General features: G+C 42.5%; 5 protein-coding genes across 5 annotated transcripts; 1 reads left to right on the top strand and 4 right to left on the bottom strand.

The window, feature by feature from the left end:
* The first annotated feature begins 314 nt into the window (after positions 1–314).
* LOC121055011 (antifungal protein ginkbilobin-like protein) lies at positions 315–740 on the top strand. The gene has a single exon (XM_040526339.1). It carries the CDS (start codon positions 315–317, stop codon positions 738–740), a length of 426 nt encoding a protein of 141 aa, XP_040382273.1.
* A 3,040-nt stretch (positions 741–3,780) lies between these two features.
* Positions 3,781–7,815, bottom strand: LOC102716794 (serine/threonine-protein kinase AFC1). The gene is made up of 12 exons (XM_006657991.3): positions 7,467–7,815; positions 6,648–6,825; positions 6,098–6,124; positions 5,805–5,958; positions 5,674–5,722; positions 5,479–5,593; positions 5,195–5,286; positions 4,926–5,082; positions 4,738–4,802; positions 4,511–4,608; positions 4,257–4,362; positions 3,781–4,136 (listed from the first exon to the last, which is right to left on the bottom strand). The coding sequence occupies exons 1-12, from the start codon at positions 7,575–7,577 to the stop codon at positions 3,984–3,986; spliced, it is 1,305 nt and encodes a 434-aa protein (XP_006658054.1). The 5' UTR covers positions 7,578–7,815; the 3' UTR covers positions 3,781–3,983.
* Positions 7,816–9,950: 2,135 nt separating this feature from the next.
* LOC102713839 (protein trichome birefringence-like 10) lies at positions 9,951–12,773 on the bottom strand. The gene is made up of 4 exons (XM_006658845.3): positions 12,180–12,773; positions 11,704–12,099; positions 11,037–11,195; positions 9,951–10,552 (listed from the first exon to the last, which is right to left on the bottom strand). The coding sequence occupies exons 1-4, from the start codon at positions 12,602–12,604 to the stop codon at positions 10,225–10,227; spliced, it is 1,308 nt and encodes a 435-aa protein (XP_006658908.2). The 5' UTR covers positions 12,605–12,773; the 3' UTR covers positions 9,951–10,224.
* A 968-nt stretch (positions 12,774–13,741) lies between these two features.
* On the bottom strand, positions 13,742–18,345 carry LOC102716514 (TVP38/TMEM64 family membrane protein slr0305). The gene is made up of 9 exons (XM_006657990.3): positions 17,927–18,345; positions 16,989–17,050; positions 16,556–16,610; positions 15,821–15,919; positions 15,654–15,740; positions 15,314–15,430; positions 14,798–14,890; positions 14,269–14,299; positions 13,742–14,154 (listed from the first exon to the last, which is right to left on the bottom strand). The coding sequence occupies exons 1-9, from the start codon at positions 18,020–18,022 to the stop codon at positions 13,985–13,987; spliced, it is 810 nt and encodes a 269-aa protein (XP_006658053.3). The 5' UTR covers positions 18,023–18,345; the 3' UTR covers positions 13,742–13,984.
* An 801-nt stretch (positions 18,346–19,146) lies between these two features.
* Positions 19,147–20,496, bottom strand: LOC102713564 (guanine nucleotide-binding protein-like 3 homolog). The gene is made up of 2 exons (XM_040526029.1): positions 19,541–20,496; positions 19,147–19,434 (listed from the first exon to the last, which is right to left on the bottom strand). Exon 1 carries the CDS (start codon positions 20,353–20,355, stop codon positions 19,615–19,617), a length of 741 nt encoding a protein of 246 aa, XP_040381963.1. The 5' UTR covers positions 20,356–20,496; the 3' UTR covers positions 19,147–19,434; positions 19,541–19,614.
* Between the last annotated feature and the right edge of the window lie 1,053 nt (positions 20,497–21,549).

Raw genomic sequence — 21,549 nt, 5'->3', positions numbered from 1 at the left:
TACAAAAATTTTTATTTCATCAACTAAACACCCCCTAACTATATATAGATGCTAATGAATCTATACATTGATCAATATACGGAAAAAATTACAATACTAGGGAGTAGCACAGAGCGCATGTGATCGACAGCGACAAACCACAAATTATGCAAGCAAACTGGCGAAAATTCTGTCCCAACTAGCAATCACAGTATGGACAACAAGTCAAGGACCATTGGCCGGCTGGCCGGCCTGCCGGCATGTCCTCTTCTCGATATAAACAAAGCAGCCGGCACAAACGTACACCAATGGATCGAACGATCAAGTGGTCAACCATGGCAAACTTCGCCAAAGCACAGCCACTCCTCCCCCTCGCGCTGCTGCTGTTGCTCTCCTCGCCGCGCGCCGGCGAGGCCGCGCCCAACACGGCGGCGCGCTCGGTGCTGTGCAACGGCGCGGCGTACGGCGCGGGCGACCCCTTCGCGGCGAGCCTGGCGTACGTGCTGGGCGAGCTCCTCGCCGGCACGCCGGCCGGCGACGGGCGCGACATGTACGCCATCTCCCCGTACCCGAGCGCCTTCGCGTACGGCCGCGCCGCGTGCCGCGGCGGCGGGGGCGGCGTCACGGCGGCGGACTGCGCGAGCTGCCTCGGCGCGGCCGTGGCGCGGATGAACGCCACCTGCGGCCGCGCCATCGGCGCCAGGGCTCTGCTCGTCGATTGCAGCGTGCGCTACGAGCAGTACGCGTTCGTGGACTTTTAGCTGCAGCTGCTTACCGTGTAGCGCCGGGGTACACGTTGATTAATTGCTTGCCGGATTTCGATGGCTCTTGATCACATCGCCAGTAGTTATGTGCACAGTAGTTTCGTTCTTGTACACTTGTACGCTTCTGTTCCATATGCAAATTGCAGAATTCAGGGGAGAATTTTTTGCACCATGCCATGTTCGGAACCATATCCTAACTTTGTGCGGTTTATATAATAGTTGTCCACCGATACGTGGCCACAAACTTACGGAACCTCACCCCAATCAACCGGAAAAGGGGCCGCCGGCTGTTCAGTCCTGGCTCAATTCGTTGCGGGTGACGTGAGCCTGCGACAAGAACTTGGCGAAGGATAACGTTGACCACGATTTAGTATATATATTCCATATGTTGACGGGACGGGGACGATTGATTGGTATTTTTATGCATATTTATAAATAAAAATAATTTATGAGTAAATTATATATATATATATATGGGAAAATTAGATCCTACTAACAGGTATAGCTACTCCCTGCACGTCCATGATGAAAAACATTTTCATATCCCACCATGTACACTATCATGCGAATGATATAACTACATGTATATAGAGTTTGTAATTTCTGTTAGAAGAGAGGAGATATGTATAGAGATGTTTCTGCACCTTAGACGTGAAGGGAGTAGCTACACCTGGTAGTAGGACAAATGCTTCTTTTATATATATATATATATATATATATATATATATATATATATATATTCTTAGTGATCTAAAAAACAAAACTAAAAAATAAGCTTTGATAAAAAAAATCCTCTAAAATCAACTCCTATTTAAAATTAAAAATTCAAATTTTAGCTTACAAGCATAAACAAAACATAAAGATTAGAGTGCACTTGTAGGGGAGGGAGCCAAATCTACAGGAGTAGATTAAGATTTCAATGACGATGAGAGTAAATCCTGTCACCCCGACAAACTTCTTCGTTCTTCGTACTCTCTTGGTTACAAAGGTTTTGAAATATTCAAGTGCAACCAGTCTGAACATGAGACAACTATATTTAAAGATCTAAATAGATAGCCATATATAAAATTAAACAAGATGAGTACTCTGTAGAAAAAAAAAAAAGAAGCAGACAACATGATATATATATATATATATAGTAACACATGCATTTAGCTCGTCTTGTTGAAAATAGAAGTGAAAAACTGAGGGTTGGGTTTGGTAGGAGAAACGGAGCCTCATCAATTAACCTCATCTTCTGGCTGTTTAGAAGCATAAACAAAGCCATTTACTAATGATACAATATATATGTATATATTATATACGTATTGTTAGCCACCTAAAAGGAAAGGATGAAAATAAACTAGGATGAAAAAAACTCTTAAAATTAACTCCAACTTTTATTTTTAAAATTCAAATTTTAGCATATAAGCACAAGCAAAAAAAACGACGCCAAATGATTCAGCCAATAAGAAATAGAAAAACTACCTCGTTTAAATTAGTGCATACTCCTATTACAAGGTTGTCGCCTTGTTGGTTCAAAAACTGGGAGCAAACCAGTCTGCCATGCCTGATCCCTGTGGCATGATGATCAAAGTTACGAGCATGCAAATATGCAATCAACCACAAATATTGTCGGGGTATGAAGCGGCCGATGCAGCGGAGGCGCATGTTTAACAGGCTCCCTGAACAAATAAGTTCAATAATACGATTGAGCTTCGGAGGCTGACGTGACATGAGGTAATCAAATGCTCATCCCTTACAATCGGAAGCATTCCAGCGTTCCAACCCCACATTTGATTAGTAAGCATTCGAATGTCCCAAACGAGCTTAAAGTACCAACATTCTGCGCTAGTCTATCTTGCCTATCGCATGAACTGCTTTTTAATCAACAATACTAGTACATAAAAAGCACGATTAATCTAGTAGGAGCAGATATCAGCGAATTTTGTTCCAACGATTAGTGTTGCCATTCCAGGTCGATAATAGAGATGATATCACTCGATTGAAAAAAATGGAATGATAAAAAAAGAATACTCTGTCGTTGCTTAAATATAGTTGTAAAAACATTTTCAAAATGATTTCAGATGCCTCGGTTTGTCAAAGAAAATATTGCAGCCAGCAAAACGTCATCAGAACAAATAAATACCTTTTGTTTTTTTGGCCAGAAGATAACCTTTGAGCAGTGAGCCTTCATAGAAAGAACAAGCAACAGATGAAATTAATCAAATCATCACAAGAAAAAGACTTTTACAAGACTAAGAGTTAGCTCAAATTTTCCCACGGCATGAACCTGAAGCTACCAAAAGACACATCACACAGATATGAGCCTTTAGGGTTAAGCTCAACCTGAGCAAGGATACATCTAACAAATATCTCCAACCAATAGCTCAGTGGCTGACGGTAAAATGGGAACCACTAAAATTTTAAAGCCAATAGTTTACGGCATATTTCAGTTAAATTGAGTATATATCAGCCGGTACCAAGGATTCTGGACTTATTTACAGCTGACAAGATTGCAAAGTTCAGGCCTTCATGAGATTTCTAATGTCCACAACTTCACAACTTGTCACAAATCTTTCCAAGCCGATTGCCTGACTTAAAAGTTCAGTATGACCAAACTTTATCCAGCACTAGAGAGTAGAGACTTGTTTTAAGAATTATGGTCAGTCACAAGCAAAACTCAACAGGGCATATCTTCAACGTTCAGTTAGTTTTCAGGGCTAATCACACAATTCAAGGTGAAAAGAATGAACATGGAGGCCAATCGAACAGGTAATTACCAATTTGCACGAGAAATAGCGAGATCCTAAATGCACATAGAAGTATTTTATATGCCTATCTCCACGCCAAACAGGTCATGGCAGAATGCAGTGCTCACCTTATATCACCAGCTTACCATCAAGTATAGTGCACTGATCTTTCATGGGAGCCACTGGAACTCCCTCTATCCTCAATTGAGTCCAAGTTGGAGATTTTTGCATGCTACCTGCTAGTACTGGGCAGTCTTGCAAAAATTAGTATGAAGTTCAAGGTGAAGTTTAAAGACAGGAACTTGTAAGAGTTGAAAAATATCTCCCAGTTAAAATAAATCGGTAGTCGAAGAACTCTGTTTATATACAACAGTTACCTTGCACATCATCGAACAGAATGCGAGTTAGCACATTTCATTTTTGTAGAACATCTCCACTTTTTTTTGGGTAGTTCTTACACATCAAAATGAAGAAATACAGCATTGAGCATTTCAATCTCAGTATATTCTTAGTAACCACATCTTCTGTGGCATCTTGTAAAGAACGGGTGTTGAAGAGCTTCACATGCCTTTAGGCGCGCATCAGGATCATACCGAAGAAGGCCTTGAAGAAGATCTATTAGATCTCCAGCAGAATGATCAACATGTTGCATTACCAGATTCTGCATGAGTTAACACAATTGAAGCGTCAAGAGAATACCAGCTATCAGTATCAGCTATCACTTGCCAAAGAAGGAAAAATGGCTAAGGAATATGTTTACTACATCAGAAAAACAAACTACCTGCAGACGAGGCAATTTCCAGACTGCCTTCAGGCTTTCCCGTGAGGCTGCCCCCTCTGGCCAGTCCAACCTTAATCCACGTCTGAAATATTTTTCAGCGCGACGACTGCAAAATGCCAGTAATAAGTACATGCAAGTGATTGATAGTTTGAATAATTTCATATGAAACTCAGCAACAACCTAAGCCTGGATGTAAAGCATCTTAGGTTACATTAATAATTCATGGAACTATAATGAAGATCTTGTATACATACTCAGCTCTGACAATCATATGTTTTGGAAGGGGGCCTAGAACTCTCTCCATCATAGCCAAATGCTCCAAATTTTCATGTGTTTGAAAGAGAGCTTCGCCCTAGTATTCCATGCAGAACCAAAAGCGGAAAAGGCAACACATCAGGAGAAGCACTGGAAATTCAGAGAGCCAGCGCTGTGCTATACATAGAATAACGGAATTACTCAGTTATTGATAGTGGGAACTAACCGAGCAGAGCTCAACTAAAATGCATCCCACGCTCCACAAATCACATGAATAATTCCACCCAAGACCTGCAAATGAAAAGAGAATGGAAATAACTAATCAAAGATATGGTAAACAAAATGTAGTGATTTATGTATTCCACTTTACATTTATAGTCGAAAATGGAAAAAAAAAAGATATTATGTTAATACCAAGGATAACTTCAGGGGCACGATAATGCCTTGTTGACACCACATAATTGTGGTCTTGGTGCTCGAATGTTGTACTTCCAAAATCAATCAGCTTGATGGCACTAGATTTTGGAAGATTCTTAAAAAAAGAACCATCTTTGGGGGGCCGTAGAGTAACCTTTATAAAAACATATAAAAATATCAGTAAAAAGAATAAATGTATACATGCACTAATTGAGATAACATAATGGCAACCACAAGTGCTAACGGATAAATTGCAAAATAGTCACCTTATAATCAGGCACCCTGATAGAATCTGATGAGACAAGGAGAATGTTCTCAGGTTTCAGATCTGTGTGGATAAGTCGCAGGTCATGCATAACTGCAGATATTACAATAAAATAAACATCAGAATTATCTTGTATACTGAAAATAGAATGTACATTTCAACTAAAATGAAGCAAAAGGTCATGTCATGCAGGGAAGAAAATCTTGTAATATTGTCTGGGGCAAGATAAAATTAAACATTAATTTGCATAATCCAACAAACAGCAGATATTAATTGAATACCCACATGCCACAGACTCTAATATTTGTCTGGCAAACTCCCGAACAAGGTCGATCGGAAATGCACGGTAACTATTCTTCCGGAGGAAGTCATATAAGCTTGGCCCGAGCCTCTCGAATACCTGACAAAGTTAGTAATTGAATGTTAAATTCTGGCCATACAAAGCATGAAAGGTAGCCTTCTTGATGCACATGTACTTACTATACATATATGATTACGATAGTCAAACCAATTCCGTATTTGCACACAGCTGCAGCCATAGAACCATTCATGCAAATCCATCAACTCAAAAAAGAGTCAAGACTTAACAATGATGAAAGTAGTTTGCTTACCGGCTACCAGTAAAATCATGCTTCCCAAGCCTCTGAAGCACATCAATTTCAATCATAGCAGCCTCTCGGTATTTCTGAAGAGAGCGCACAATTTTGATAGCAACCGTCTCTTGGTTTTCCAAGTCCCAGCACTCCAAGACTTGTCCAAACGTCCCTGCAACACAAAATAAGAAAGGCGGTGTTGAATAACATGTAAATAGGGAAAAACCTTTGCAGCATAAGCATTTCTCTTTATCCTGAACTATTCCTATAAAATCACACATTCAAATTTAGAAAAGTAGAAGCACACCAACCTTCACCCATCTTGCTAAGTATTCTATCTGCAAAGCCATAAACAAAAAAAAAAGGTTAAATCTCAGATTTATCTCAAGTGAAAGAAGCACCACCAACATAACAAAAATTCAGTACAGCTAGAAGATTGCAGGCAGTTTATAACATAATTGCCAACAGATATCTAGAATGCATGACCATTACACACTGCCGATTTTTTCTTGGTGACGAACAAAAAAAGGCAAATATTTTTCCCTCACATAATTGACTGCAACTAACGGATGGTTATTTAATGAGGCTTGAAACGCAGTTAAACCTATTAGTAGGCTGTAGAACTGTGGTGATCCGTAATACATTAACCCCTGAGTAACTGACAAATCATTAAACAACTCTGTAGATCCCAAATATCAAACAAAATGAAAGCTGCATATGCCCAGTATTAACACTTATGGCAACATATACTTACTCCAGAAGAAAAAAACGCCTAGCCAAGCTAACGTTCAGAAATACAAACAAAAACAGTAACATAGTGCAAGTATATATAAAAAATAATACTGAGCTGTGGAAAAATACATCTTGGTGTAAGGTTCTCCCCAACTGCGAAAACATAGTGTCCATCCTTGTCATCTGGCCTCCAGGGAGGCGAAAAATTGCGTGGTGGTCCTGGATAATAGATTGGTGGTGGCGGCAGAAAAGCAGTCGCAAAATTTCCATTTATTAGTTCCTGCCCACAGTATAGCATAGGAATCGCCTACAAAAATTATTCGAAATACAAATGGTTATCAAGCATATAAGTCGAGATTGATAGCAAGCACATAAAACACTAAATGAACAGAAACAGCTGCATGCCTATTGCGTGTGTTTTCAAAGTCTAATTATTACACCCCCACTTAGCATTATCCAAGAAAGTATTTGTTTTATTTGATAGCCCTGAACAGAGAAATACGCCGGCTAACACATATGTTTGACAGCACTAAATGGATAAATACCTCACGTAACGGTTGCATCCCACCAAAACAGAGCATTCTCGATCAGCAAAATAATGACAAAATACAAAACGTTTTCATTAGCAAGCTCCATAAATTTGGCAGCACCTACACCTAGGCACAAGGAGATCGTGAGATTTCCCCTTTTCTTCAGACGGTTATTTCGATTATTAACAAGTGGTTCCGACCGTATCCCACTGATTCGCGATACCCCATCCACCATCCTCCGCACCAGCGCCACATATCCCCAATTCCCAAACACGCACGCCCAGATCGAACCGGCGGGCTCTAAATCTAGCGAAACCACGACTAGATCTAGCCGAAACTACCACCGCAGCACCCCCCACGCCGACACCGGATCGACGCTGCAGATCAGGAACCGCGCGGGACGCGGACGGATACGTACCTTGGGGGGCTGCAAGAGCGGCGGCGCGAGATCCCATGCGAGGCGGGGCCGCTTCCGCGGCCGCTTGTCGGCGCCCTGGTGCGGGTACTCGGCGAGCCACTGCGCCTCCATTGCAGGAACAGAACTCGAAATCCCCCCCAATCACGCCATCGGCCGACCGAAGAACGACGCCGATCCGGGCAGGGGAGGGGGATTGGGCGCGAGGCCGCTGCACGATCCGGGATTGCAAGCTGCGAGGGGCGGAATTCGGCGAAGAAACGATGCGAGATTGGGGAAATTTTGGGATTTGGGGGATTTTCGGGGGAGCTCGAGGACACGAGGTGGTCTGGTCGGGTCGGGTCGGGTGCGGAACCCTGGTTTGTTCCGTCTCCGAAATGCGAGGTTGGCTGCCTAACTATGGTTAGGTTCGTTTTTAGCCTTGTTTCGAAAAGAGCCCTCGGTTTTGGGATTATTCGTGTGAAGTCCAGATCCTGTGGTAGTTAGCACGTCTGCGGGGTTATCTGGTGAATATTTTATTTTGTTGGGGTTTATTTGTAAAATGTGCGCGCAAATTTGGGTCCGGTTCGAGCTCTTTTTGCTAACCGTAGTTGGTGGGAAACGGTTTGAACTTCCAACTGTGCCACTGTTGTCCTTCGCTGGTCCATGTAGTGCTATGTTATCTTTCCTATTTTGTCCTCACAGAAGGTTTGTTCTGTTAACTGAAAAAAGAAACATATTGCTAGTGCATCGTATCCGTCCTAAAGTATAATTATTTATTATATTAAAATTTGTCTCATGTAGAAATGGTTGAAGAACAGGAAAAACAATTTCCACAACCATATTTTGTTCTCGAAAAAAATCAAAACATTAACTCAGAACAAAAATGATATCGAAAAATCAGAATTGGAATTATTCGATCGACGCAGTGGTACCGAGCGAAAGTCACTGATTCATGCCGGAAACAACAAATTATAACATCACATGACTAACTAGCAATATAGCATTATAACATGAATCCATACCCACTCAATTCAACACAAAATACATACAATGTGCATGAAAAATTGATAAATTTTACTGTTTTTAATACCCGTGTCTAGCTCTAAAACCTTTTATGTTCTAATATGGATGAAGTATGGTTGTTCCATCCCACAAAAATATATGCATATACTATTATTCCATGTTAGCATTTTTTTAAGACAGAGGCTATATAATTGTGTTTGAAGGAAAGCTGAAATATATCATGCGTATATATAGCTGCTAACTATGCCTTTCACGTGGATGTTCTATCCTAACTTAATTATGTGTACATAACCATGATAACTAACTAGTCAAAATTGTTGCCAAACATTGGCTGAAAAGACGTGTCATAACTAGCAAAAGTGCAACTAGCAGCACTGTCAAACATTGGCAAATCTCAATCAGGATATGTTGGAAGAACATAAGCAAGAGTTGCATGACTGAAAGAAGTAACTAGTCAAGATAGTCGTGATTGTGTGCAAAAAGAAATATACCATAATTTTTTAACTAACCAGTGAATCTTCCATGTATTTTTTACGGAGCTAGATTTAAATTTGGTGTATAACTCTTAGCGTATGTTTTCACAAATCCGATTACACATATAATATATTGTGAAAATATAAATATATTTGACTATATATATATATTTATATATACAATTGTAAAGTATAATTGGAATTAATATACAATGTTTAACTTCTGTTCATATATATGCAATTGTACTTCATATACAGCTACATCGGTCAAGCTACTCCAACCCATTATGATCTAATGGTACATATCATTTTTGTTTTTCTCTAGTTAATGTCAGGATTTCTATACCTTTAGGGCGAACTCAACGGTTGTTATTCGAAAGAAAAAAAAAACCGTCGACTTGGGAGGTTGGGAGCTTGGGCCCGAGCGGTTGGCGCGGTGGGCACCGAATGGGCCGTCACGACAGAAGATTGGCCTGGACTGGCCCAATACTGAGCATTGCACGAGACATCGCAATTTGGGAACTGAAATCATATTTGCCTTATTCGAGAAAAAAGTCAAACGGTTTATTTGTAAATAAAAAATAATATATGAATAAAATATTTATATACATGTTTTTATTAATCTAAAAACTAAGACTGAAAAATAATCTACGATGAAAAAACCTTAAATTTACTTTAAAATTAATGTTAAACTTAATTTTGGCTTAATAATTAAGTATATACATGTTTTTATTTTCTACCTTTACCTTTTAGATCGCTAAAAACACGTATATAAACTTTTTATTCATAAATTATTTTTTGTTTACAAATACATCGTTTCTCTTATTCATGAAATAAGTGAAAAGATGTTTACCTAGATTGACGAGCTCGAACAGTTGTAAAAAATTCTCGCATTCCGCACCACAAGCCAAAAAATTGTAAAAACAAGGAGTCAGAAGGCTTTCCTAAATCTTTCCGAAAAGTTCATCCTTGTAAGTGGCCACCGCTCATTCAATGGCTTCCCCAGCAGCGCTATACCGAGTAATATTGGTGTATTGACATCTCACAAATAAGTGGTCAACCAGCTAAGAACATACATTCTCATAGTAATATTACACAGCATTAACGTATATATGAAATTGCATCGAATAACGATAATAATTACATAAAAAGAAGAAAATATGGCATAACGAGTGATTGACTATTGTCACAGTTCGATTTTCCCATGATCTCTGTGTTGCCAAATTGCTGAGCAGAAGAACTAGAGCCAAATTGTTTGTGTCATGGCATCATCCACTGGGGCGTCAAGAAAACCTCCTGAGAATCAGAGCGTACAGGAGCTCGTTCCAGGCGTCCGGCACGCCGGGGAGGCACCAGTGGCTGCAGTCCGCCCTCTGCGCCGCCGGCGTCCTCGCCGCCGCCGCCACGTTGTACACCGATGGGTGGCCGTCTCTCCTCTGCGCCGCCATCAGGGTGATGTTCAGCACATGCAGCCTCCCCGCCGTCGCCGCCGCCGCCGTGCCGGATTTCTCGAACGCCGGGGTCACCATTCCTGGCCATCGATGGAGTGAGATCCTTGACGAGTTCAGCTCCGGCAGTGTCTCCGAGGCACAGCCTCCGCTGTTGCTAGCCCTGCAAAATTATAGAACTTATGCTGATCGGATGTTTCGATGCATATCCCTCTCACTCTGCTACCTCTGCCTCCATACGAAACCATCAACCGTCCCATAAAAAATGTCCAGCCTTATAAAAAACCGATTTCTTAGAAAAAAATGGTAATGGTAAAAAAAAACTGAAAATCCGCTCGGCCCAAATCACTAAACTTAAGAAGCTTCTGACATCTACGGATCCTAGAATACAGGAGCGGTACTAGGATTAGGATAAAGCCTAAAGCCCTACTCTTAGGCCCAAACATCCATTAAAATTATACTTTAAAATTTAAAAAATAAATAATAAAAGACAAATTTATGTAAATCATACTAAGTCAGCCCTATTCCTGAGCAAATTTTAGTTCCGCCCCTGTTGGGATAAATTACAACTGCCAATAGATGGAATAAGTGTGGCACGGTACAGTAACACTATCTAACCACTGAACCATTTGCAGTTTTGCACTGACCTTGTGTGTGCCGGTGAGTATGTTCTGAAAATGACCAGGGTCTTATATGAGCTTACTTCCCGGTGAACCCAGTCGGTCAGTGTGCCCATTGCTCTCTCGTAGGCTGCCTCGATGCTCATATCCAGTCTCAACTTCTTGCCTTCCTGGAAGTAGCAGTGTCTGGCATGACAAGGTCAGGGCTAGCATACAATAATCTCATAAGCATATTAAAGTCACGTGATTTTGTGTCAGTGACATGTGAACCTAACATCATTGAATAAAGTCATGTAATTTTGTGTCACTGACATGTGGATGGATTCAACTCTTTTTTAGGTTATATGTTAGTGACATAAAGTTAAGGGAATCAGATTATCTATTTTGCTTCACAAAAGTCGGAAATGAATAGTGCGGTGATTTTTGGAGTATTTTCAGTCGTCCAATTCACAACGAACTTTCGAGATTGATCGCTATAATAGTGATGAACAATAAATATGCTACAATGTTTTTACTGTTTTCTTTACAGTGTTTTATTGCACAATACTATAGATTAAGACTCATTTTACTGTTTATTTATTTTTGTAAAGAAAGCTAGAGAATCTGGATTGAAAGTTAGGTGGCGGGAGTTGAAAGGAGCTCGTCCTAAGAATATCGTGGAGAATCTGTGCAGTTCCAGTGTGCAGAAGCGTACAGTTGCTGAAGCCTCTCATGGCTCCACCAGTGGCCGGTGTTGAAGACGAGGACGTCGGCGTCCTTCCAGCGGCGAGCCCTGGAGTCGATGGCGTCGAGCTGCAGCGTCGAGGCCACGTGCCTGGGCGCGCGGCGCGGCGGACGGCCGCGCCGGAGAAGGTACGGCGAGCGGTGGTGCTCGACGGTGCAGTTGTAGTCGCGGAACCGGAAGGAGAGGGCGCCCTTGTGCTTGGTGATGGGGCTCCCGCTCTCCTCGTAGATCGACGCCTCGTCGTCGCCGGCGACGGCCGTGGCGAGCATGCACAGCATCGACTCCCACTGGTTCCGGCCGATCGAGTCGCCGACGAACACCAGCCGCCGGTTGCGGAGAGTCTCGAGCAGATGCTTCGCGTCAAATCTGGAAATGGATCGTGCTGATCACTGATCAGCGACTGATTTGACTGCACTGGTCACAGGAGAAATTCTGGGAAAGAAAACCTCGGGAGCGAGCAATGGCGAGGCTGCCACCGCCACTTGGCGAACGCGTCGTCCGGCCGGCCGTTCTCCCGGCACCGGAATCCCTCGTCGACGAACGGACACTGCCACGGCTCGTACAGCGGGCGCCGCGCGTCGTCGCGCACCCACTCGCCGTCGACGAGCATGCGGTCGTACTCGTCGCCGTCGGCGCCGCAGAGCTCGACGTTGTCCACGGCGCTGCCGCCGCTGCTGCTCGTCCGCACGAGCACGCTGATCTCCCCGGCAGCGAAGGTCAGCCTCGCGGCCCCGAAGCCGGAGGAGGAGACGGCGACGAGGAGGAGCAGCGAGAGGGCGGAGAGGAGGACGCAGGCGCCCCACACCACGATCTGGTCGTCGCTCTGCCTCGCCCTCGTCGCCGCCGTCCTCCTCGCGCTCGCCATCTCCATTGCTCGAGCAGCGCAAATCGAATCACGCGCAACTAACGCAGTACAGAGAAAGAGCGGGTAGGAGATCGATCGAGCGATCGCTCACTTGCTGTGATTGTGATCGGCGTCCTGATGATTTCTTACTATAAACTCGTTCTTGTTCTTGGTGCTGCCGTTCTTTGAGTTTTGGAGGGACGGTTGCTTTGTTCCCTTGTGCTTGGATTCTGTGGAACAACCGACGCGTTGATCAACAAAACTAGCGACTTTTTAGTCGTGTTGGATGTTAGGCACTATACTGTGCGGTTGCATACTTGAGTTCGTGATCAGACCACGTTTCACCCATCTGACCCCACCTGCACGACATTTTTTCATCAAATTTCGGTCGAATTTTACTGTTCCGGATTTTGAATTGTTGAGAACAATTCAAAAAATTTGTTCTTGAATACACCATCTATCATCCTAAAGTATAAACATTTCTAGTTTATTTAGCAAATATTAAGGTTGATAAGGGAAAAAATTATACAACCCTTTAATAATGAGCAATAGATGAAGGTGTGATTACATGTGGGGTAAAATAGGAAGAATATTGAATAAGAAGTGATTAATAAAATAAGTAATACAGTCAATAGTGTTATAAATACTTATATTTTGGAATGGATACAGTATGTACTTTTGCCCCATGTTGTAACATCAACAGTTCACTTTTTTAGCCTCTTTTTGTCCAAAACATACCTTGAGTTCGCAAGCCAAACGGTTTTCGCGGTTTTTTCAACATTTGGCATAGCTCAAAATCATTTTCGCTTGGAATTTTGAATGATTTTGGACAATTCAAATGCTAAATAGTAAATATGATTAAATTCAGTTAGATTTTATCAAAAAGTGGTCAAATAGACGATGGGCGAGCAGTTTGTGCTGTCATGCCGTAATACCCAGCGCCGCTGCGCCTAGCGCTGGCCCAAACGTCGGTGCCAGCTGCTATAGACGGCAAAGCATACCACTCGGTCGAACCAGAGACGCATTGCCTTTTGCTACAAAACAGCGGTGTCCCTTGATTAATGAGAGAAAGCTCATGATCACGTTGGTAAACATGGTAGCTCTAGCACAGTTGAACACAGCACACCTTCCACTGTGAACGAAAAACATCACAAAATTTTCGAATTTGGAGTACAGAAGTCGCTTGGAAACTTCTGTGAATCATTATATAGCTGCAGTTGAACTCATATGGATGTCATCGCGTGGAACAAGAAATTATGTAATAGTATATTACCTAACCAACCATACAGCTTTTCCTTTCATTTTTCTTTTCTTTTACTGGCTAAATGTGTCTGGCAAAAACTACAAGGTAAAGTGATACAGATAGAACAGCCAAAGAATGTACATGTAAAGTTGTAAACAACAGATTCACTTCTCATGATCTTCATTTGAAGTGTCAATTCTGATCACAAGGGGTTGTTGCAAATCTGAGGGAGAGGCCACCACAGGAAGTTGTGGAATTCCTGCATCTCCGTTCTCAGCCAATGCCTTCTCCAGAGAAGATTTTGCAATTCTTGTAACACATATAATCAAAATAACTGCAGGACCACAAAAAGATCGTTAACAAAGCAAATGCTGGTGATAAAGCATTAAAAAAACCACTTAGTTCATGAATATAGACCAGTAGACCACAAGTCCACAAAAGCACTTACCAGACATGACGAACCCAGATATTATGAGAATCTGAAAAGATGAATCAAACATAAGTGTCAGCAGAGGTTAGTAAAGGTGGTATGGATTAATGTATTATGGCATCTAATATTGAGAAACCCAAACAAGAATAATATGGAGGAGATTGCTTGAGTAATTGGATATAAGGAAAAAAAGGGCCTGGGGGGGGGGGGATTCCTTTTCTCCTTTGGTATCTTTTTACCCTTATTATCGAATGCTGCCTACTTGTCTGGAGGCTTGTTCCTTTCACATCTCATTCTAAACTTAAGACCAATTATAGAACATACATCTTACTTATCTAAATTTCAAATGTCCAACACCAAAATAAAATGTACCTACATACTTTCCATGAGAAGAATAGAAGATATTACTCTTATACAATTTGGACAAAATAAATGTACATTAGCTTAAGAAAAAAAAACTGATTAGAAAAGATTTCATGGGGAATCCAAAATCAGATGACAAAGACCACAACATAATACAGGCAATGCTATAGTGCTGATTACTAACCCATCGAGTTGTTGATATCTCACTCCAGCCATGAGTCACATCTGATAGATCCTTTAGTGTAGTTCCAACATATACCAGTGCAAGAGTGATAGGCTGGCAAATATAAACATGATTAGCAAAAGAAGTGTTGCAACACTTGATGGTAATTCAGTATTTTAGATAAATGCTAATATAATAAGCTACAAGTTAGTTAACCACAGTGGGTTCCGCTATGAGTGGTTATATTCTCCATACAAACATGCAAATTGAGAATTATGGAACCGATACCAACTTCTGAAGGAAGGAGCATAATGTATTTACTGATATGACAGTCTAAAGCAGTAGATTATGCAAAAGGCTAACATTTAGTGTATGGTTCCAATTATCACATGCAATGTAATGGTGTAGCAAATGATAACAGAACCTGGTTCGTGTTATGAAAGTAATGTAGCATTGCAGATGATAAGAGCCAGGCTCACTGGCTAACCAGTATGTACCCTGATCCCACGATATTGCTACTAAAAAAGAAATTGTTACCATCATTCCCAGCCAAGAAGCCAGCATGTATTCCCCAATGCCAACAGGAGTGACGGACAGCAGGTAGTTCAACATGTTGAATGGGAGCAAAGGTACAAGCCTCAGTAACAACACAATCTGCAGGTAAATAAGACAAACAAACATTGTAAGATACTTAGATATATTAAGGCATCCAAACTGTATAAGATCACCCTTTAAAATGCTTCTACAATTGGCCAATTGGCCTTTTAATAGAATTAAAAATCATGTGGTACACAAATGCTAATTTACAAAGCAATGATATTAATATATCCTTCATCATAGAGACTAGAGCTACAAACTCCATGATGCAAGAAGTTACCTTGAAGCCAGACCTTTCGATAGCAATAGCTACCGCTTGAAACTTGGGGTAATCTTTGCATTTGGAGAGAACATAAGGCCTTCCTATCTGCAATGTACTAAAACCTCAATCAAGGAAATACACAATAAAATCCAAATAGTAAAAAACATATTCAGAATTATCCTTACCGTTCTGCCAAGCAAAAATGCAGCAGTTGCACCAATTGTTGCTCCTATGGAATCAGCAACAAACCCAACAGGCAGGCCAAATAGATAACCCCCTCCAAGCTGGCAAGTAGAGAATGAACGCCAGTCAATTAATTGACATGCCCAACAATATAATCTCATCATTGTATGTCAGATAAACAGGAAAGCAGAACAAACATACTTTGCACAAGGATCGCTAATAGATCACAAATGTATAAAAAAACTGAATAATAAGACATGAGTGATGATGGTAGACTTGTATTAAACTACATATTTCACATACATTTATCCCAATATTCACTAATTAATCCTACAAGCAGTTATGATGAGCAGTAGAAAATAGCCAGGACCCAGGAAAAAAAGGTTTTTAACTAGAAGTTGTATGCACTATTGCCATCCCCATACAACATTAAGTGCACACAATTAACTAAGAAGTCACTGTACAGAACATTAAGCCTGTGGTTTATGATACATCAACAAATCGATTGATTTGAATACTATAATGGATAGTTTATGCTTAAAATTGATTCTAATTGATTGACACACAGCATTACTCATTCTGTTTGTCATTCTCTGTTCAATTCCAGCACAATGTAAACTGTACAATATAGATCTCAGATCAGGAATCATTGATCTGCTGTAGCTCTATCAGTCTGTCTTTAGCAACCAATGTTCATGAAATAAAAACTGTAAGAAATGGAAGGTGACCGTGCTTACTGTAAGTATGGATGCTGGAACAGCCAACACTGTCAAAGGGATGTAAGCAAGGGCCCTGCAATGCAGAACATGATAATTATCAACAACAAATCACAATTTTGCAACCAAGTTTATGTTCAAGAGGAACAAGACTAAGTACAGATGTGTACATCTATAAACAAAACTGTAGTCACACTACCTCCACTCTATGTCAACTCAGTGAAAACCCAAGTACCTACTTCAAATCCTCTCTTTCTTTTTTTCAATCATGTTTGATTAGTACTTGTTAGCATGAGTGGTTCCTCTGAAATGCATCATTATGTAATATATACAGCAGCTAGGCAGGTGAGCATGTTAGGAAAGGGCATGCCTGACTGGCTAAGTGACAGATGGAGGGGGGAACGATCTGCTCATTGGATCAATTGAGTTATGTACAAGCTAATTGAATACTTACAATACCAGAGGACCCCATGGGCCCAAGTTATCCTTGATCCAAACCAGAAAGTCCTTCAAAATCTGTCAATGACACATGAGAAATTCATAATGAACAAAATGAAAACGACAAGCATTTGAAGCAAAAAAAAAACTCCAATCAGTTTTAAATATTTATAATAGTAACAAAAATGAAAACAACTGAGATTATGTCAGCGAGAGAAACAAGGCATGCAAGAAATGTCTACATAAAGTTACACTATATGATCAATCTCTAACAAAGCTAAGTCTATCAGTGTTAATGAACTATTGATTTAACAGGACTCAATAATATCATTTACTATTGGGTGTTATGGGATGGTGCAACTATTGAAATGTTTTGACTAGATAAAGTGGTAAGACAGAAGCAGTAGGCAACACTATAAGTGGTGTGTGTAGTGTGTACTAATTAATTGTAAAGACATATAAGGAATCGAACAAGGCATGGCAGATGAACATCTAACAATTATGAATCAGTAGTAGTTAAGTAGATCACATCATTTCTGTCAGTAAGCAACCCCATTCTCATGAGTCGCAACACCATTTTTCCTGACCTATAGCATTCAACACGGATGTAGAAAGGCAGAGAATTACACTTGTGAAATTGTGCTGCTAGAAGGAAATGCATTTCAATGTGCTGAATAACTCACACAACAATGGATTGGCTAAATAGCTAAGTCTCTAGTTTTGCGATGTCACGATGATACAACCAACACTACAGTTTAGCTCTATCTGACCAGTACGAACGGGAGCATCTGATCACGGGCACAGGCAAAGCTACATTTGGAGTAATTTTACTAAGCTGCAAAACACTACACATATTTCACATTTCACCCTTCATTTATAAAAATGAAAGTACATGGCACATGATCGTATCTGAATCAGCCCCGATATGAAACCCCAAGGTCAGCAAACGCGCACCTTCTCAACGGGGAGCGTGAAAAGCGCGACGCCGACCGCGGCGAGCAGCACGGCCGCGACGGCGAGGCGGATGGCCGAGGGCCACGAGAGCGCCATGGACGCGAGCAGCCTCCGCCGCCAGGGCCTGAGCCTGCAGTCCTCCCCTTCCTCCCCTCCCTCCGCGCCGTCCGCCCAGCCCCCCGCCCTCCCCCGCGCCCGCAGCCCCACCGCTCCGCCTGCCAGATTTGCCCCCAGATCTGCGCCCCCCACACCACACCTCCTCCCCCTCCTCCTCCCCCTCCGCGCCTACACCCTCCCGCGGCGCAGACTCATCGATCGAACACCTGGCGCCGCGGCGACCGCTGGATCTGGAGCCCGTCGCGTGGCGTGTCGCCTTGGTTTTCCGTCGCCTTTTTCTCAGTGGGGTGGGGGGGGGGGGGGGGGGAAGGGGACGGAGAGAGATCCGGGGAGGAGGAGGAGGAGGAGGCTTCTCGCGTCCTCGCCTCGCCTTGCTTTGCTTGCACCTACCGCTCCTCCGACGTCGCCGCGTCCGCGTCCGCGTGCGGCGAGAGCGAGCGCCCGCCACCGACAAGATGTGACGCGTCACGCGTGTGCCGTGCCGCGACGATGCGATCCGCGCGGGGGGAGGGAGCAACCGATCGAGCCTCGACGGGGACTTGCCAGGCTGGTGCGTCTACGTGGGCCGACATGTTGGGCCTCCCAAACGGGCCCATAGAGCCTACTGGGCCCGCGTGTGAAAACGGACTCTCCGTGTTCGTTGGGCAGACCGTGTGGAAAATGTAGCAACGGATTAATATATAATTAATTAACTATTAGTTACAATATATTTAAAAGTAAATTATTATGATTTTTAAAATTAACTTTTCTATATTATTCTTTAAAAAAATACGTTTTAGTAGTTTGTGAAGCGTGTGGGTAAAAACGAGAGAATGCAGGTTAGTAATATGGACGAAAGAAGCGGCCCTAGCCTCGTTTAGTTATGTTTAAAATTTGACGATGGTTTTTCTAATTTTTTTCTAATGTCGTATTACACTAACAAGTTAAATCGATAAATATAAGTTAATTTTTAAAACCGAGGGTCGTTTCTGTAGACATGTTACGCCCGTTTTCACCCCACACCGATCGAGCTCACGGGACGATGCTAGCTAGCTAGTGCAGCTGCTTCTAAACTTCAAATCGACAAATATAAATATTTTTCAACAAACTTTTGACAATATAACTTACAAGATAAATACACACATTTATTTATATATGGCACGCAGTACAGAAGCTTTCAGTCTGCAATGCAAGTTGCATGCATGCATGTACGCTCGTGTACAACACTGATCATCATCAGACGCATCATACACCAGTACGTGTTCTTAGCAACATTACAGAGTACACACGAACAGTATTAATCAGGAACATACACACACCAGTACGTATACTATGACACATTATGCATCTAGCTCTACTAATTAATTAAGCCGAAAACTCCTCGTTTTCCCGTTGTTACATTCTATAATTACCTGACAAACACAAACATATCCAGTGGAAGTAGTCTTAATTTCAACGTACGACTTTTACGTGGCAAAAGACCATAATTTTGCTGTGCTTAATTAGGTATTTACTTACCGGTGACATAATCTTGAAGAAATATTGCAGCTTTGGAATGCATGGGTAGTACATGCATGCACTAGGTAGCTAGCTTAGTAGCCGCCGCACCTGTAGGTGAGCTTGCAGTTCTTGGCGACTCTGACGGTGTACTTGTGCTGCGGCTTGGTGAGGAATGGCGGCAGGCGGAGCAGCGCCTCGCACACGCACGCCGGATCCACCTCCTTCAGCCACCGGCAGCAGTCGCTGTACGCGCGGTGCTCGTCGTCGTCGTCGTCGTCGTCGTCATCGTCATCGTCATCGCCGTCGTCGTCGTCGCCTTCGTCGTCGTCGCCGTCGTCGTCGTCCCCTTCACGCACACCACGGTGCCGGCGGCGGCGGCGGCGGCTGCGGCGGCCACTGCCGCGAGTGTGGTTGCCGCCACCGCTGCGGATCGTGCCGTTGGTGCTATGGTCGCCGGCGCTGTCTATCTCGGCGTCGACGGTGACCATGGACTTGCGGCGGCGACGGTCTCCGTCTCCGCCGCCTCCGTCGTCGCCTCCGCTGTCACCGCCGTCGTCGCCTCCACTATCACCGCCGTCGTCGTCATCGCCACCATGGTCATCATCGTCTCCACCATGGTGATCCTCGTCGTCGTCGTCGTCGTCATCGTCGTCGTCGTCGTCATGGTGGTGGTGATGCGGGTCGCTGGGAGGCAGGACGGCGCACGCCTGGCTGGCGATGGCGAACTGGCTGATGCAGAACTTCTTGGTCTGCGCCGCCGCCGGCACGCCGGCGAACGGGAGCACGAGCACGGCGGCGAGTACCGCGACGCGGAGCGCGGAGCCGCCAGCCATTGCCAACGAAATGGCTGGCCTAGCTAAGCGGATCAATGGAGATCGATCGAGCTTCTTCTTGGATGGTATGGCATCTACGTGTGGCCGCGGTCGCTTATATAGTTCTTGGCGGAGAGAGATCGATCGATGCACCGATCGATTCCACCATGGCTGCGGCGAGACGGCCGGAGAGCACGGTCGATGGATTTTTCTTTGCATGGTCGCTGGATTTGTGCGAGGAGTGGAGTAGGAAAGCGGGCGATGAGTTGTAGGTGCTTCATGCTCGTGGTGTGAGAGACTGGAGTTCGCTCGGTCAGAGGCTTGATTGTTGGCTTGCCCTGTAAATAAAAAATAATTTATAAATAAAAATTTATACACATATTCATAGCGATCTAAAAGTCAATGCTAAAAAATAAGTTTCGGTGAAAAATTTTTTAAAATCAACTTTAAATTTAAAGTTAAAAATTTAAATTTTAACTTATAAGCATAAGCATATACCAAAAGTTTTTTTTTTCACTGGTTAGCAGCACTCCGTGTGACCTGCATAGTTCACCTGCAACATTTGACCATCTCTTTTGTTGTCTAAAAAAATTGACCATCTTTTCCTTGACCATGATAACATGATTCTTCGATGACTTCGACGGTAGATGTACTGTTAGTTTGTACTCCCTCCTTTCGCACATCATATAAGATTTTGGCTTTCTATTTGTAATATTTGACTATTCGTTTTATTTAAAAAAATAAAAGTATTATTTATTTTGTTTATTATTTTCTTTATTATTAAAAATAGTTTAAATATTACTTATAAATTTTTATATTCGTACTAAATTTTTGAATAAGACGAATAGTCAAAAATTATAAAAATTATAAGTGAATAGTCAGAATATAATGTATTATGGGATAGAGGTAGTAGTACATTTGAGTGCGATATTGCTAAGTGACTTCTGGCTTTAGGGAAAGACCGCAATTACTTAACCTTTCCATTGTAGTACCAAATTTAAAGTTGCAGGTTCAAACTAGTTAATGGTATGTCTGAATGTATCGCACATGCCTAAATTTGTTTTGCTCATGCTAGAGATAAACCAGTTTTTGTCTCCACCGATTCATCATCATATCTACATAACAAAATTTGGTACTACTCATGTTCTCAAAATGTTAGGTCTGTTTTTTTATCATGCATGATTGTTTCATAATTCATAGGTATATCTCTGTCGA

The sequence above is a fragment of the Oryza brachyantha genome, chromosome 7, assembly GCF_000231095.2.
Source record: "Oryza brachyantha chromosome 7, ObraRS2, whole genome shotgun sequence".
Taxonomy (NCBI): Eukaryota; Viridiplantae; Streptophyta; class Magnoliopsida; order Poales; family Poaceae; genus Oryza; species Oryza brachyantha.
The sequence above is the reverse complement of the archived record's forward strand: the minus strand, read 5'-3'. Positions and strand labels throughout refer to the sequence as shown.

Bases quoted from the DNA above. Each gene is read 5' to 3' on its own strand.
- LOC121055011 (XM_040526339.1), top strand. From the start codon at position 315: ATGGCAAACTTCGCCAAAGCACAGCCACTCCTCCCCCTCGCGCTGCTG.
- LOC102716794 (XM_006657991.3), bottom strand. From the start codon at position 7,577: ATGGAGGCGCAGTGGCTCGCCGAGTACCCGCACCAGGGCGCCGACAAG. The intron at 5,083-5,194 runs GTGACTATTTTG...GTTTTTATAAAG, and splicing joins TCAGGGTGCCTGATTATAAG to GTTACTCTACGGCCCCCCAA. The intron at 4,137-4,256 runs GTAGTTTGTTTT...TAACTCATGCAG, and splicing joins GGAAATTGCCTCGTCTGCAG to AATCTGGTAATGCAACATGT.
- LOC102713839 (XM_006658845.3), bottom strand. From the start codon at position 12,604: ATGGAGATGGCGAGCGCGAGGAGGACGGCGGCGACGAGGGCGAGGCAG. The intron at 12,100-12,179 runs GTTTTCTTTCCC...ATCCATTTCCAG, and splicing joins CGCCATTGCTCGCTCCCGAG to ATTTGACGCGAAGCATCTGC. The intron at 11,196-11,703 runs GTACGCTTCTGC...TTGTCATGCCAG, and splicing joins CATGAGAGGCTTCAGCAACT to ACACTGCTACTTCCAGGAAG.
- LOC102716514 (XM_006657990.3), bottom strand. From the start codon at position 18,022: ATGGCGCTCTCGTGGCCCTCGGCCATCCGCCTCGCCGTCGCGGCCGTG. The intron at 16,611-16,988 runs GTAAGTATTCAA...TCTGCATTGCAG, and splicing joins CCATGGGGTCCTCTGGTATT to GGCCCTTGCTTACATCCCTT. The intron at 15,431-15,653 runs GTAACTTCTTGC...ATTTACCTGCAG, and splicing joins TCGAAAGGTCTGGCTTCAAG to ATTGTGTTGTTACTGAGGCT.
- LOC102713564 (XM_040526029.1), bottom strand. From the start codon at position 20,355: ATGGCTGGCGGCTCCGCGCTCCGCGTCGCGGTACTCGCCGCCGTGCTC.